This window comes from Mycteria americana, chromosome 21 (genome assembly GCF_035582795.1).
Source record: "Mycteria americana isolate JAX WOST 10 ecotype Jacksonville Zoo and Gardens chromosome 21, USCA_MyAme_1.0, whole genome shotgun sequence".
Lineage (NCBI taxonomy): Eukaryota > Metazoa > Chordata > Aves > Ciconiiformes > Ciconiidae > Mycteria > Mycteria americana.
The window spans coordinates 5,575,950-5,590,326 of record NC_134385.1 but is presented as its reverse complement, the minus strand read 5'-3'; the positions used below and the strand labels follow the sequence as shown (position 1 = coordinate 5,590,326).

The 14,377-nt window shown below is 48.6% G+C and overlaps 1 protein-coding gene across 2 annotated transcripts; it reads left to right on the top strand.

Moving 5' to 3' along the window:
• Positions 1 to 486: 486 nt before the first annotated feature.
• SRSF4 (serine and arginine rich splicing factor 4) lies at positions 487 to 13,414 on the top strand. Of its 2 annotated transcripts, XM_075522390.1 has the most exons (6): positions 487 to 675; positions 7,700 to 7,842; positions 8,729 to 8,841; positions 10,604 to 10,818; positions 11,712 to 11,795; positions 11,975 to 13,414. In XM_075522390.1, exons 1-6 carry the CDS (start codon positions 569 to 571, stop codon positions 12,756 to 12,758), a joined length of 1,446 nt encoding a protein of 481 aa, XP_075378505.1. In that variant the 5' UTR covers positions 487 to 568; the 3' UTR covers positions 12,759 to 13,414. The 2 variants fall into 2 exon arrangements, with proteins under 2 accessions (XP_075378505.1, XP_075378506.1); XM_075522391.1 differs by lacking the exons at positions 487 to 675; positions 7,700 to 7,842 and adding an exon at positions 7,875 to 8,399.
• The last annotated feature ends 963 nt before the right edge of the window (positions 13,415 to 14,377 follow it).

The following is a 14,377-nucleotide window of genomic DNA, read 5'->3' as shown; positions in this document are numbered from 1 at the left end:
AAGCACCCTGGCACATAGGGGACCCCCCCCTCCACCACTGGCATGCGGGGAAGGGGGACCCCCACAAGACCCCCGACCCATCAGAAGGCGGACCCCAACAACGTCCCGTGTATGGGGAGGGGGGACCCCGTAAGCCCCCAGACCCACGGGGAAGGAGGTCCCCACCCGCGCCCTGCATATCGGGCAAGGGGGGACCCCACAAGCCCCCTGACACACGGGGGACCCCCACCAGTGCCCTGCATATGGGGAAAGGGGGGGCCGACACGTCCTCTCCATTCGGGGAAGGGGTCCCCGTCCTGCCCTGCGGATGGGGGAGGTGGGCCCCACCAGCCCGCTGACACAGAGCGCACTCCCGCCAGCGGCGCGGCCCCTTTAAGAGCCGCGAGGCCAGGCCGGGGGGCGTGGCCTTCCGTGACGTCTTCCCCCCTTATCGCTCCCCCCCCCCTTCCCCGCGCGGCGCCGTGACGTTACGTCGCCGCCTCGCCCCGCCCCCGGCGCGCGCCCTCCGCCGCCGTTGCAGCCCCGCCCCCGCGGGCCGCCCCCTGCCCCCCCGGCCCCGCCGGGCGCCATGCCGCGGGTCTACATCGGCCGCCTCAGCTACCAGGCGCGGGAGCGGGACGTGGAGCGGTTCTTCAAGGGCTACGGCAAGATCCTGGAGGTGGATCTCAAGAACGGGTGAGCGCGGCCCGGCCCGGCCCGGCCCCTCCTGCCGCCCGCCGGCGGAGCGCGGACCGGCCCGGCCCCGGGCGGCGGCCGTGAGGGACGGGCAGGACGCCTGGGTCCCCCCCGGGGGGGGGGGGGCGGGCCGGACGCCTGGGTCCCCGCCGGGCCCCCGAGGCCCCGGGGGAGGGAGGAGGCCTGGGTCTCTGTGGCAATGGGGGGAGGACGCCCGGGCCCCCCGGGGGGGGGGAGCGGCAGGAGGACGCCGGGGTTCCCATGGCAACAGGGGGGCGGGACGCCGGGCCTCTGTGGCGGGAGGGGGGCAGGACGCCGGGGTTCCCATGGCAACGGGGGGGCAGGACGCCGGGGTCCCCGCTGCAGCTATGGGGGGCGGGGGGGGGGGGGGCAGGTGCCCCGTGTCCTGCGCCCAGCCTGGGGAGGGGGTGTCCCCGGGGGGGTCCCCTGCGCCCCCAGGCCCCTCCGCGCCCCTGGACGAGCACCCCAGGGTCAGCCAGGCCGCACCGCAGGGCAACACCCCCCCCCCCCTCCCAACCCCCCTCCCGGGGGGGGGGGGGCGGAGACCCCCCCTCTGCAGGCCCCCTTGCAGCAGCAGCGGTCTGTTCCCGGAGCCCCCGGGCTGCCGGCGCCCCGGGGCGGGAGGAGGCATCAGCCGGTGGGGTGTCCTGTGCCCCAAAGCCCCGCCGAAGCCCGGCCGTGGCCGGCCCCTCGCTGCGTCTGGAGGGTTTGGGTCCTGCTCCACCAGGACTTGCCCAAGACGCTCAAATGTGGATTTTTCAAGAGAAAACCAATTGCGATTTTTGGTGGTTTTTTCCCCGACGCTTAAAGCCGCCAGCCCCATGAGCGTTGGTGTCTTTACAAGAATCCCAACTTGAAGCCTTGCTTAGGAAGACCGAGTGGCACACGGATTTTATTGTTGTTAGCCAGGAGGGCCAATTATTATTTTTGCTGTAGAGATTGAGATGAGGAATCTCTTGTAAAAGTTAGTCCTTGAGCATTTAAAAAAAAAAAAAGGCTCATTAAGTTTAAACACTGGTTGTAGTAGTAGGTGGACATATAACAGGTTTATAAGATGAATAAAAGCCTTTATTAAAACAAACAAGTGTGCACGTGTCGGTGTTTTCCCCAACACAGCTTCAGGTGATGTTGAAGATTGCCCATACCTGAAATATTTGAGTGCTCTGTTTCCCAGTCCCCCTGTGTATCCCTGAAAATGTTTTTCTGGGGGGGGGGTCAGTTTTCCTGTTGCTCTTTAAAGCCTCCAAATTAAATATTTCTGTTTCGTAAACACATGTTGGAAAAAAACCCAAACTTTCTTGGCAGACGTAGAACTCCCAAGTTACATGGCTAATGGGTCTTCTTGCTTTATTGAAAAATACCCACCAAGGACCAGCCCTGCGGTCCCAGCTCGGCACCTAGGAATCGTCTGCGGGGCGGTGGTGTGGGTGCAGGAGTCGCCTTACGGGTGTGCTTGGGTGGCCCAAACGTGCGGCATCTTAAGCGTGAACGGTAACGGGTATAGAGGGGAGGAGGACGCAGCCTGCCTGGGTCTAAAATTGGGGCGCTCTGGAGGCGATACGCTTTATTCCGGAGCTAAAGTCACTTTTGTAACTTCACTTGGGGGAGACAGAGTTCAAAAGTTACAGATAACGGAAGGAATACGGGAAACTTAAGGTCACGTAATGGGGTTGTCATTCACCTTGCTGTTTGCCGCTTCTGTAGCCCATCGCTTCAGCTGTGGGTTAGATAGAGCTTAGTCTGTATTTTCTGGGATTAACTCAACAATTTAATTCCTTTTTTAGTTGTGTATTCTGAAGTTCTTTCAACAGGCTGCTGGTGGTTTGTAGTTAAATGCCAGTTTGACAAAGAATTTGACTCGAGCTATCGGATTTTGTGTCTCTCTGCTTGGGGAGAGCTCTGCGCTGCACTTTTGCCAGGGTACTCTGCGGTTTGCTTTATTCGCCCTCTGATCCTTTCTCCACGATTTATTTTTAGTAATGCTTAGCGAACGATTAAAAATTACCACACGGTGTTTGACTTGAGAGATTCTTTCAGTTTCTTCTGGAAATTTGTGGGCTATTTTCGGTGCTCAGCCAGCAGGAGATTAGCCGTTCGGTATTTTAGCAGTTAAGCTGAAATGCTTGAGCAAGAGGATGAAACTGCAATGTGATACAGTGGAGTCCTAAAAGCTTAGCTGGGTCTCGCTTGCTGCTAATTGTAATTTAAGCTTGCAATTCAACGGCTTAAAGCAATGTACCTGAGAGAAGGATGGGGAAAATAAAAATCCACTTTCTGTAGGATTCTCCATTCCAAGTTGCAATTTCTAATTGTATGCTCATAGTTTTCGTATTTTTTTTTTCCCTACTCAGAACTGCATTGACAACCGGAGCCGTGCGTGGCAGTAGTCTATGTATTATGTGACCAGAAAATTGGACTTTTCAGCCCGCTCTTTTATTTTCTAAAAACATGCTAAATGCTGTAATAACTCTGAGAGCTGCGAGCTTTCATTGATGGAGAGACCAATTTGCAATCTTGCTAGCTTAAAAAAATAGTTCTACCTGTGTACTTACCTGCCCTGCATGACCCTGCCCGGCTTTCGAGAATTCACGGCTTCATCCTCAAAAATATCGGCAAGACAGAGGGATGTAGCTTCTCCAATGGGTTGAGGAACGCAGATCAAAACTAAAAGCTCCGAACTTCAGTTCTTTCCTCTAGCTAGGTTCAAAGTCTTTATTTGTCGCCCAAAGAGAAGTGATTCGATTTCCCTGCACCATCCCCGCCAAAATATTTAATGCCCATTAACTTCAATTGGAGCAATTGGTGTTTAAAAAAAAGACCAAATTGGTGTCACAACATGATGATACCCAGTACACCTAGATGTCGGTGAGGTGACCTGCTAATGAATTGCTTTTTAATTACTGTGGATTTGTGGAATTTTTTTTTTTTCCTTTGCTAATGTTAGGGTGAATAAGGTGAGATTTTAATTTCTTTTTGCTTTAAGGTGTTCAGTTGTGCTAGAAGACCAGAGAGTGGCAGCGATATTTGCCGTTAGTGCAGAAACTTAGAAGAATCACTACCGAATCTTACATTTAAGTAGTTTAAGTATTGAAATACGGATATCTTTTGAGGGTGTAACTTCAGTGACTCATTTAAATGAGTGTTTTGTTTCAAGCGGCCTGAAGGTGCTTTTCCTTGATGACGCCCTGCTCCTGGCGGTAGCCTGGTCCAGCAGGAGGACTGGCAGGCAGAGCTGCTGCCTGCGTCGCTGCCGTTCCCCTTCCTGGCCACGGTGCGGGCGAGCGTACGGCTCGAGCGGGCAGCCTCGAATGGCCCGCGAGCTGTCTACAAGTGAACTTTCAGGAGTGTTTTTTTTAGGGCTGGACGCGTTGGGTTCTTTATTCCAAACGAAGCTGAAGGCAGGAATCAGTTTTTCATGTGTTTCCTCCTCTGCGGCCGCTCATGTCGATGCCTGCTTGCCCCGACCTCGCTGGTCCAGCGGTGTTGGAGGAGCGATGAAGTGCAGTGAGCTCATTTTGAGCGTACCTGTCCATACAAAGCAATTGTGTAATATGAAATTCAGAAAGCTGCCAAGCCGTCAACTTGCTTTGTCGAGAGGAGAGCGGGGCGAGAGTTGAGCAGGTCTCTCTTTGTTGGGAACCTGCAAAGCAGCTGCTGAATCGACCCCGCAGCCGCAGGTCAAGCTCAGACGGATTGCCGCCCATCTAAACTTCATGGATTTCTCGCCGGCGTTGGCAAAGGGCAGAGACGGCAGCTTTGAGGTCCTTCTCGGCGCATAGGACTTGTGCTTTTGGGCTCCAGCAGCAGCTGTTGATGAGTAGCGGGGAAAAAAACCTGGCACGTGGGGAATGCCATAGCGGTGGGGGCTTCGTGCTGGTCCTGGTGGGCTGGCGTGGAGAGGGGGTGCGGAGCCGGCTGGGAGGATCCAGCGGGCTTCGAAAGCGATGCAGGTGGGGGAGCAGCTGAAAGGAGGAGGAAGATCAGGGTCTGCCTTTTCTTTCAGGTGGTAGGCAATGTTAGAAAAATCCCATTTTTCCTTTCACTTTGGGTTTCAAAAACAAACCCCACCTTTTAGGAGGTTCAGTCTACTGCAATTGCTTGGGACAAGGACATACCCTGTAGCTTTTTCCTTTTTTGATACATGAACAGAAAATGATGTAGCTTCACATTAGCCGAAGTAAATTGCATTGACATTTTTAGTAAGTAGTTTTATGCCACATATGAAGTAGTAATAGTAGACTTTTAAAAGAAGATTTACTTGCACTGCTGTCATACCACAGCAGGTTCAGATTGCTGTAGTTAAGGCTGTGTCAGCAGTTGCGGCTTTCTGTGGTGTAAAACTCTGCTTCTGAAGAGTTTTGATTCATGTTTTTAGATCATACGGTGCAATATTATACATATGTAACAGGTGGATCAGTATTACTTTCATTTATGAGTGGAGTGGGGTATGATTTTTAGTATTCCTTAAAAGCAAGTAATCTCGAGGTTCGCGTGAGCTTGCTTGTTTGTCTCAAAGAAAGAACTGCTGGAGGTGCTGCGTTTTGTCTGCTGTGCGGTACGGGTGACCGAGGGCCCCCAGGCAACTTCTGGGTGCATTTCTGGGAAGAACAAGTTCAAGACTGTGTGCTCTGATCGAATTCAGATATTCCTCCGTTATTCTAGCTTCAAATGTCTGTGCATTTATTGTCTGGTGCACAATTGTCTAGTGCTGGTGCGTACCAGGCACTTCACCTTGTAAGTAATTGCTTTTAGGGTGAGATCTCATTTAAACGTTTGAGCTCGCTTGCGCTATTTTTGGAATTGAAGGGAAGAAAGTTGCAATTTGAATGGTTTTATAATGACTGTGATTGATTTAACAACTGAAACAATCACGCTTGTTTCTTCCATGAAACTACAGCACTTGTATGCGAAAGCAGGCACCGTGTTTGTGGTGTTTGGTGTCATTCTTAAGCATTTCGTTAATACAGGTACCATTACAGAGCAAAGCTGCGGCCATGGTTGGGGCAGGTAGCGAGAAAGCTTACAAATGAAGTGACTTGAAAGAGGAGGCCAGGATTTTTGTATCGGGGGTTTGTTCTTCTGGATTATTTAAAACACCAGCACTCTCAAAAAATTTCCCGCTGTGGCTCGCTAAGACCCGAGTCCAGGATTACGTGTTTGCCTGCGGCAGCCGGAGAGGTTGCAGCCGAGAAGAGGCTCCCAGTTGTGCACAGGGCTGCGGCATCCTCGGCTGCTGCCTGGGGGACTCCGGAGCCTGGATCTGGCCTTGGCAGGGAACTGAAGGAGAAGTGATTTCAGCTGCAGGTGGACTCTAAACTCCGATAAACAGCACTCTGATGCTTTTTGTCCTCTCCCTCTGACCTGTTGGGATAATGGGTATCTACACGATGTTGGTTTTTAAATAGGTGTTTCACTCTTGTCGGGTTGGAAATTGGCAGGCTCGAGTTTTGCTTCAGTGCTGCGGTGAGTTTGCTCTGCAACCGTAAGCAAGACGCCGGCTTGTCCCTGGGCACCAGCTGTAAGAAATTCTTTAAAAACCCTACGCTCGGCCTTTTGGCATCTCTAGCCAGCAGGGATTAGGCACTTGCAGCAGCCTGACGTTGGCACTGATGCCTGTGGCACCTCTGAAGATTAAACTGAAAACGCTGGCTTTAACTTTTCAGGCAAGCAGTGGTCTGCAAGCTTTTGTCTCTGTATTGTGTTCATTTTTGGTAATAGGAAACCGATGCCACAATGTTGATTTGAAGGGTGAAATTAAGCATTATATATTTTTGCAATTTGTATCCTTCCTCTTGCGCTTGATCTGCCTGTGACTTCCAAGTCTTGAGCAAGGCAACACAGCAGATGTTTTCAAACACAAACCTTTGTTCTTCTCTGGACCTGCACCCTGTGCTGCCCTTGCAAGGGTGCCCAGGGAATTTCTGCCTGGTTACTCTTGCTGCGTTTTCTCAAGTCCCTTAAAAAGGTTTGTGAGGAGGAATTGGGCATAGCGGGAGTGAAAGGGTTAACAAGATTGAAGTACTGAGGGTCCAGGTCATGTCCGAGGGTAGGAGGCTGTGTATGAGGAGCAGGAGTGGGAGATAAGCAAGCGCGTGATTTTTGTTGTGAAGAAGGGAACTGCAAAGTTGCAAAAAGATAGCCAATCGTACTAGCTGAAGGGACGCGTGAAGGACGCGTGAACAAGACATATAAACCAATAAGAGTTCTCTCAGTAGCGCATGTACAAACAATTAGAAAGTATATAAGCCATGTCATATTTCAATAAAGGGTCTTCGATTTACCCCTCGATCGGAGTCCGTGCATCAATCCGCTACAGGTTTGGACTCACCATGCTCTCTTAAATGCTAGGATATTGGAAATATAGCAGGCATAAAACACTTTCTCAGCAGTACGTGGGAAGCCGCAAGCATCTCAGCAGGTGGAAGATCTGTCCTCTTGCATGAGCACGTTGCTTTTCTTACCCGAACCATCAGTACTGTCCACAGTCAAGAGTAAAATGAGTCTGATTAAAACACAATCCCTTTTCCTAACCTGCCTTCGTATTTTATTTCTTGTTGGACCTTCATGCAGGGTGTACAGACCACTTGTGTTTGCAGAGGTGAATGAATATTTCCATTTGAAGTGTAGGAATTAAGGTAGCTTCCTAATGGGACGAGGAATGAACCCAGGGCTCTTCAAAAAGCAGGATAAATCCTCATCCAGGGAACATATATAGTGCAATATCTGTCAAATGCCATTTCAGCCTCACTGCTGTTGAGCAAATTTGTGGAATAAAGCAGCGTAGCACCACGTCTGGTGGGTTTGTGGGGGTAGCGCTCGTGGCCTTGAACCCTTAGGTAGCCTTCGGGAGGTTGCAACCGATGTTCGTCTGAAGGACGGCATGCAGAGGGGCACGCTCTTCGGGCTCTGCAGAGACCTGCTCTGGGATGCGAGTTGGTTCTGAGCACGGGTACCTGGCGTTCAGTTCTTTCCGAGTGATTCTTTTTCTCTCCCTCTTCTCTAGGTACGGCTTTGTGGAGTTTGATGATCTGCGAGATGCAGATGATGCTGTTTATGAGCTAAATGGTAAAGATCTTTGTGGGGAGAGAGTGATCGTTGAGCATGCCAGAGGCCCACGGCGTGACAGCAGTTACGGTTCTGGACGCAGTAAGCACTAACATGCATTTGTATCCGTGACTTATTTTAAATAAAACACGTTTTGCTCATTTTTTAAAAAAAGTAATTTTAAAAGCAAATGCTATGAAGTTGTGAATAGTGTTCTGTAACTGTAAATGTAACTGTCGATCTGAATATTTATTAACTTGTTTGCTGTATTAAACGATTTTAATTGATAAATTAATAAACACAGTTTCTTGTACCATTTTTATTATTATCATTTCGTTTAACTATTTGAATGGTTTATTTGCAATGTGATGTTTAACATAGACTTAACAAAGACCTCAATGTTTTAATTAAAAGAGTCCTTTGAGGCTAAGATGACTGCCCGTTCCATTTGCTGACCTTGGGTTACCTTTCCATGAGTGGCTCTTTGACCTTTGTGGCCCTTGGCTGACCAAAAAAAGGAAGCCATGTGACGACCGCAACCTTTTCCCATTAGACCTGGGTGGTGAGGACCCCAAGGGTTAGAGACAGATGAGATTAATCTGAAATAGGTGCCTGAAAAGCTTTATTCATGTCAGATATTCAGAAAACCTTTAAGCAATGTAAGTAACATTAGTAAACTGGCTTAATTCGGTTTCTTCTTTCAAACTGTTTTAAAAATAACTTACATTTAATTGCATGTTAACTGTAGCGTAATTATAATTATGTGCGTTGTTTTAATTATGTGCTCGTAGTAAATCATCTTTTTTTTTTTTAATGCTTTGGATCTTTGTAACGTTTTATACAAGGGGGATTGAATTTAGACTAGCGGGTGGGTGAATTTTTAATGTATTTGCGATCATACGGGGCAGAACAGTTTTCGTCCGGGATGTAGAGCGAGCGCTCCATTTCCCTAGTTGAAGTACTGCTGTTTGCTTGTCACCTCCTAAAGGTGGATATGGTTATAGAAGAAGCGGAAGAGATAAGTACGGTCCTCCTACCCGTACAGAATACAGATTGATTGTGGAAAATTTGTCAAGCCGCTGCAGTTGGCAAGATCTTAAGGTATGGGGCCCCTTTCTTTACCCTCTCTCTATTAAAGAGCACAAAGGGTAAAAAAGTTAGCTTCCGTTTCAACAAGGAAAAGTGGTATAGACCTGTGTTCTTGACTCCAACTTGTTAATAAGTCTGCGTGCTCGTGTGCATACAAGTAGATTTTGGAAGTAATACACACATTAAGTCAATATGGAAGCGTATTTGCATCTATGGAATCATTAATGCAACGTTGGGAGTTGCACCTGCAGACTTGGTGTCACTGAGAGAGTAACTTTTTTCCTTGACACAAAGCAACGTCACGTACGGATGTGTTTTATCTTATCTTTAAGCCCTGTCAAAACAGACTTTAATCATGCCAGTGGTAGGATTCACTAGAGATGGAGGAGTTCGCCCTTGTCACTTTGGGTTTTACTCATCAAGGTGCTAGAGCTATTTGGAAACGATAGCATCGTTCTTGCACAGTCTCTCTTAAGAATTTCCACACCATGTAAAGCTGTTTTAAAGAGAGTTTCAGGGAAAGGATGCTTCCAGAATGAGCAATCATGCAAAACCCCTGCCAAAAGCTAATATTTTCTCAAAGTCCCAAGGAGCGGAAAGTGATTCTCGGCAGTGGAAGCATTGGGTAACGCTGTGTAGCCCACAGTACCTCCGAGTACGCTGGAGGGGAAGCGCTGACTCGGGATTATCTACATCGTGGATGGGGGGCAGGACAGGGAGCAGGGTTTCAACAGTAGGTGCAAAAAGAGAGTGTTTCCTTATCGAACTTAGCAGCCATGGTTAAAAAGACTTGTTCTTACAGGAGCGCTTTCTTTTATGGTTCTCTTTTAAGGATGTGTAAAATTTGTTCTAAACAAACTTTGACGTAGTAGAAACGGGTCTGTAATTGAATATGTAACACTAGTTCAGGTACGTACTGAGATTCTTCAAATGTCTTTTGTTGTTAACGCTTCACACCATCAATAAGCTTGTCTTTGCTTCTGGTATTAAAAATTGTAAGTAGAGCATGGCATGATTAATCCTCTACCGGATGCATTGCTTTTTTTGAAGAGCTTTCATTTCAGTGTACTTAAGATGGGAGTAGCTGGCTTGAAAACAGCCTGAACCGGAGTTGTGTGCCCCGTTTCCACCGCAGCCACAGTCCGCAGTGGCTGAAGGGTGGCCCTGTCTGACGGCTTGCCGAAAGCAGGGCAGAGTGGCCCTCCCTGCTAAACAGCCTGTTCGGTCACTGAAACGGAGAAGCAGGGAAGCATGGAGTGGGAAAACGAATTGAGCTTTTACTTGTGCGGGGGTTTCTTCCAGCAGAATGAGATATGTACCTAGGTGGAGGACAGAGGGAAGTCTGCTTGCCCGTAGTCTTCTTGCCTCTTCTTATTCGACCTTTAAGTTTATCACCTTTCCCAAGTTACCTTTGAAAACATGATTTAGAGAGCAAGCATTTTATTTCTTTAAATCGCTTTTGTAATTTGAAACTTACCACAGTCCAGAGCGTATTTGACATGAGGCTCAAGATGGGAGACCTTAAATTATCGTTTGGCTTAAAACTGTCAACGCCACCTTGGTTCTAATCACACCAGCTCTGAAATCGTAGCGTGTTATTTGGCTTGCTCAGAAACCTTGGCGTTAGCACTGCAAATGCTGTTTGGTTAAAACCCTTGCTGACATCCCTGTGAATAGAAGAGGCTAAGTGAGCATCGTTGCAGAAATGAACAGGATCAGCCTGGAAGCCTGACTCTGGATTCGAGGCAATGGTTATTCTGTCCTCTTCCTCTAGGATTATATGCGTCAGGCAGGGGAAGTGACATATGCAGATGCACACAAAGGAAGGAAAAATGAAGGTGTGATTGAGTTCAAATCCTATTCTGACATGAAAAGAGCCCTTGAAAAGCTGGACGGGACAGAAGTAAATGGCAGAAAGATTAGATTAGTGGAAGACAGACCTGGATCGAGACGGCGCCGCTCTTACTCCCGAAGCCGAAGCCATTCAAGGTATGTCTCTTTATAATGCTCAGGCCGAACCTAGCTGTAACTACGTGAATATACAGCAGGTTCCAAAACACCTTGGAAGGGTTCAGAGTTCTCAATAAATCTAGTTTTTGAGAAGGTATTAGTTACCTGCAAGTAACCAAGGGAAACGAGGCCTCTGTTCGGAGGTGTCTTCCTTGGCGAAGGTGCGTATCTGCTAGCTGAACGCCCGCCAGCATGCGACCGCTCTTCCCCAACGACATCAAGTCCGTAGTCCTTGCTGTCTTGCAGGAGAAGGCTGCATGGCAGGTGGAGCTGTGCATACAGAATGAAACAGAAGGTGCTTTTAGCACTTCGGCTCTGAACATTGTGTTCTGCTATAAGCACCAGGACTAACAGTTCTTTCTCAGCTTGGAAACCCCCAGCCATTCCCTGTTTCTTAGAGATTTGCTGCTTTCGTTGTATGATCGAGAGAACTGCTTCAGCATGCAACACCAAGTATTTTCTCCTTTCCATTCTGGGGTAGAACTTGTTGTCGCAAGAAAACTCAGGCAAACTTCTGCTGTTCGTAGAACAGCTTGCTTATGCAATCGAAGCCTGAAGTCGAAGCTTTATCCTAGTGTCTCACTGTACTCAGACTCTGACTTGATTGGGAAAGGTATTCTCGCTTCCTTATCTTAAATAAGGTTGCATATTTTCTTCCAGATTAGCAGCCCTGCTCCCTTCCAGACACGGCAGCAGGGGGTGAGCAGCGGGGAGAAGGGTACTCGAAGTTTGTAACTTTACTGTGTAACGCTCTCGCCGTTCGGCTGCTTGAAAGATGCTTTAATACTATGGGGTTTTACCCACAGAGGACCAGGGGATCACAAGCTCTCCGTGGGCATGTGCTAACGTTACACTGATTGATTTTGTTCCAGGTCTCGCTCTCGAAGCAGACATTCTCATAAGAGCAGGAGCCGCAGTGCCAGTAGTAGTCGCTCCAAGAGTAGATCAAGATCCAGGTATGTCTTTGTGTGGGAAGAAATGGGGGCTACCCACTGAAATGAGAAGCATCCTCCTAAATTTGCAGTAGGAACACTGTTTGGTTTTCTTTTCCCTACCGTATGATGCACAGTATTTAAGTGCTAGTCAAATCCAAGCCTCACTAAAGCGGAGCTGTCTGTTGCCTTTGCGCTTTCAGGTCTGTGTCCCGTTCCAGAAGCAAGAGCCGTAGTCGAAGCAAGAGCCGTAGCAGAGGCCAAAAAGAGAAAAGCAGGACTCCAAGTAAAGAGGATAAAAGTAGGAGCCGCAGCAGGAGTGCAGAGAAATCCCGAAACAAAAGTAAAGATAAATCTGAGGGCGCTCTCCATAACAGCGATGAGAAAGGAAAGAGCAGGAGCCGCAGCAAGGAGAAGAGTAGGAGCAGGAGTGGGAGTAAGGACAGGGGAGAGACGAGGGAGAGCATGAGGAGCAGGAGCAAGGAGAAGAGTAGGAGCAAAGACAGGGAGAAGAGCATTAGCAAGGCTAGAAGCAGGAGCAAGAGCAGGGATGAGAGTAGGAGCAGGAGCCACAGTAAGGATAAAAGGAAAAGTAGGAAGAGAAGCAGGGATGACAGCAGAAGTAGAAGCAGGAGCCGCAGCAAGAGTGAGAAAAGCAAGAGGCGCAGCAAGCGAGACAGCAAACCGAGTAGCAAGAAGAAAAGGAAGGACAGCCACGAGCGGTCCAGGTCAGCCTCCAAAGAAAAGGAGCATCTAAAATCAGATTCTGACAAAAAGGAGGCAAAAAGCGAGGGTGAGGAGGCAGCTGCGCGTCAGGCGTCTCGCTCCAGGTCTAGGTCGATTTCCAAGTCAAAACCAAATGTCAAATCAGATTCTCGTTCCAGGTCTAAATCTGTTTCAAAGCCGAGGTCCCGGTCCAAGTCTAGATCTAGGTCTGCTTCTAGGTCACGCTCCCGATCGCGGTCAAGGTCTCGTTCCAGATCCTAACCTTGCTGCAACCACACTTGGAACGGTTGGAAAAGTCTTTTGTACATGTTCAGTAGTTGTAGCGCAAGTGATTGAAGTAGAAAACATGTCGATGCTGTATATTTTTAACAACCCTGATGGTATGTCTGTCGTTGTGACCTGCAGTGCTCCCTCCCTGCAACGCTCCCTGGTGCAAGGCCGGTCAGCTCATTTTCTACCCTACAGAAAGGTTCTCTTTAAATATAACTCTTCCTAGAGCACCAAAATTGCCCTGTTTTCCAGGAGGAGCCTCGCAGAGAATGAGCACTGCACCTCGGTGGGTTTATGGGATTGCAGTGATGACTGATAGGTAGGTATGACAGCTTCAACAGTCTTTGCCCTTGAATTGATGCCCTTTGATGTATGCCATTTAGTGGAAGTGCTAAGTCTTAACTTTCATACTACTTTTGTTTCATATTTTTTGGACTTAAAAAGTTGTGAATAGCACAGTCAAAAGGAAAAAAAAAAATAGGTACTTGCAGTAATCCATAGGGAAAAGAAGTATAGTTCCATATTCTGGTATTGTGACAATATCCTTGTTTTATATTAAATTTTTTTATTTTATTTTTCCCTGTCTTGCAAAGTACAGTGATTCCTGTTTCCATGAAATTTGAATAAAGACTATTTTTGCTTGATGACACTTGGTGGTGGTTCCATGAAGTCATGTTGTGATTGTCACCGTTTTATATCGATCGGTGTACGCTTGAATTTGCAGAAGAATTACTCGCAGGGAATGGGTTCTCGGTTTAGAAAGCCACTTAATATTCCGCGTAGTCATGACACTCGAATACAATCCAGTTAAAATAACTCATTTCTCTAGAAACACTTACCGTGTCGTTTGGAGCTTTAACATTGCAATAAGGAGAAGAATACAGGAAAAGGAGCCAGGAGCAATAGGAAGGTGACAAGCCTGTTTTCCACTGTCTGAGCTTCGGCTGCCATCATACAGGGAAGAAAATTTTTCACCCACTTAACTCGCTCTACTCGAGTCAACTGAAATCGTTGTCTGTCCCACAACGCTTTACGCGTTGTACAGCTGGTGCTGGAGGTAAGTGGGGCTGGCACAGAAAAGGTGCTTTGCTGCTTTTTGCTTTATTCTGTAGATCATCAGTTCGATTGTTTCCTCTTTCGCACCGTTGGCCCTTCTTACGGTGCCTTTGGGAAATGAAGGGGAGAGGAGCACGATGCTTTTACAGGTGTTTCTCTCGTCTAGCACGCTCGGCGGGAGAACGCGAAGCCGTCCCAACTGTTTGCTTCTGGTTCTTCTTTGATTTTGTGATCCCCGGTTGTGACCTTGGGCTTTCAGCCGTGAGCCGTGACTTTCTGATGAATAGGAAGGTGTTCGTCTGACCCAGGCGGGACGAGGACGTTACAGACTTCAATAGCACGAACCAGCCTTTGCTCTGGGCACGGCGCGGCAGCCCCTGTTTGTCTCAATGTCCCCCAAAAACGCGGGGGAGTTGAGGCTTGGGGATTTCCAGTCGTGGATTGAAGGTTCAGTTCGTGTGTGGCCCCTTCCTGGAAGGGAGCTGCTGTACAGAAACCCCCTCTGCTCTGAATTCGCAGTGCCCAGGAGGGCTCTGCCGTCTAACCCTAGCCCT

What these genes read in the sequence shown, in the direction of transcription:
- SRSF4 (XM_075522390.1), top strand. Translation starts at nt 569, where the DNA reads ATGCCGCGGGTCTACATCGGCCGCCTCAGCTACCAGGCGCGGGAGCGG. An exon ending in CGAAGCCGAAGCCATTCAAG is followed by an intron (nt 10,819 to 11,711) that starts GTATGTCTCTTT and finishes ATTTTGTTCCAG; the next exon opens with GTCTCGCTCTCGAAGCAGAC. An exon ending in AAGAGTAGATCAAGATCCAG is followed by an intron (nt 11,796 to 11,974) that starts GTATGTCTTTGT and finishes TTGCGCTTTCAG; the next exon opens with GTCTGTGTCCCGTTCCAGAA.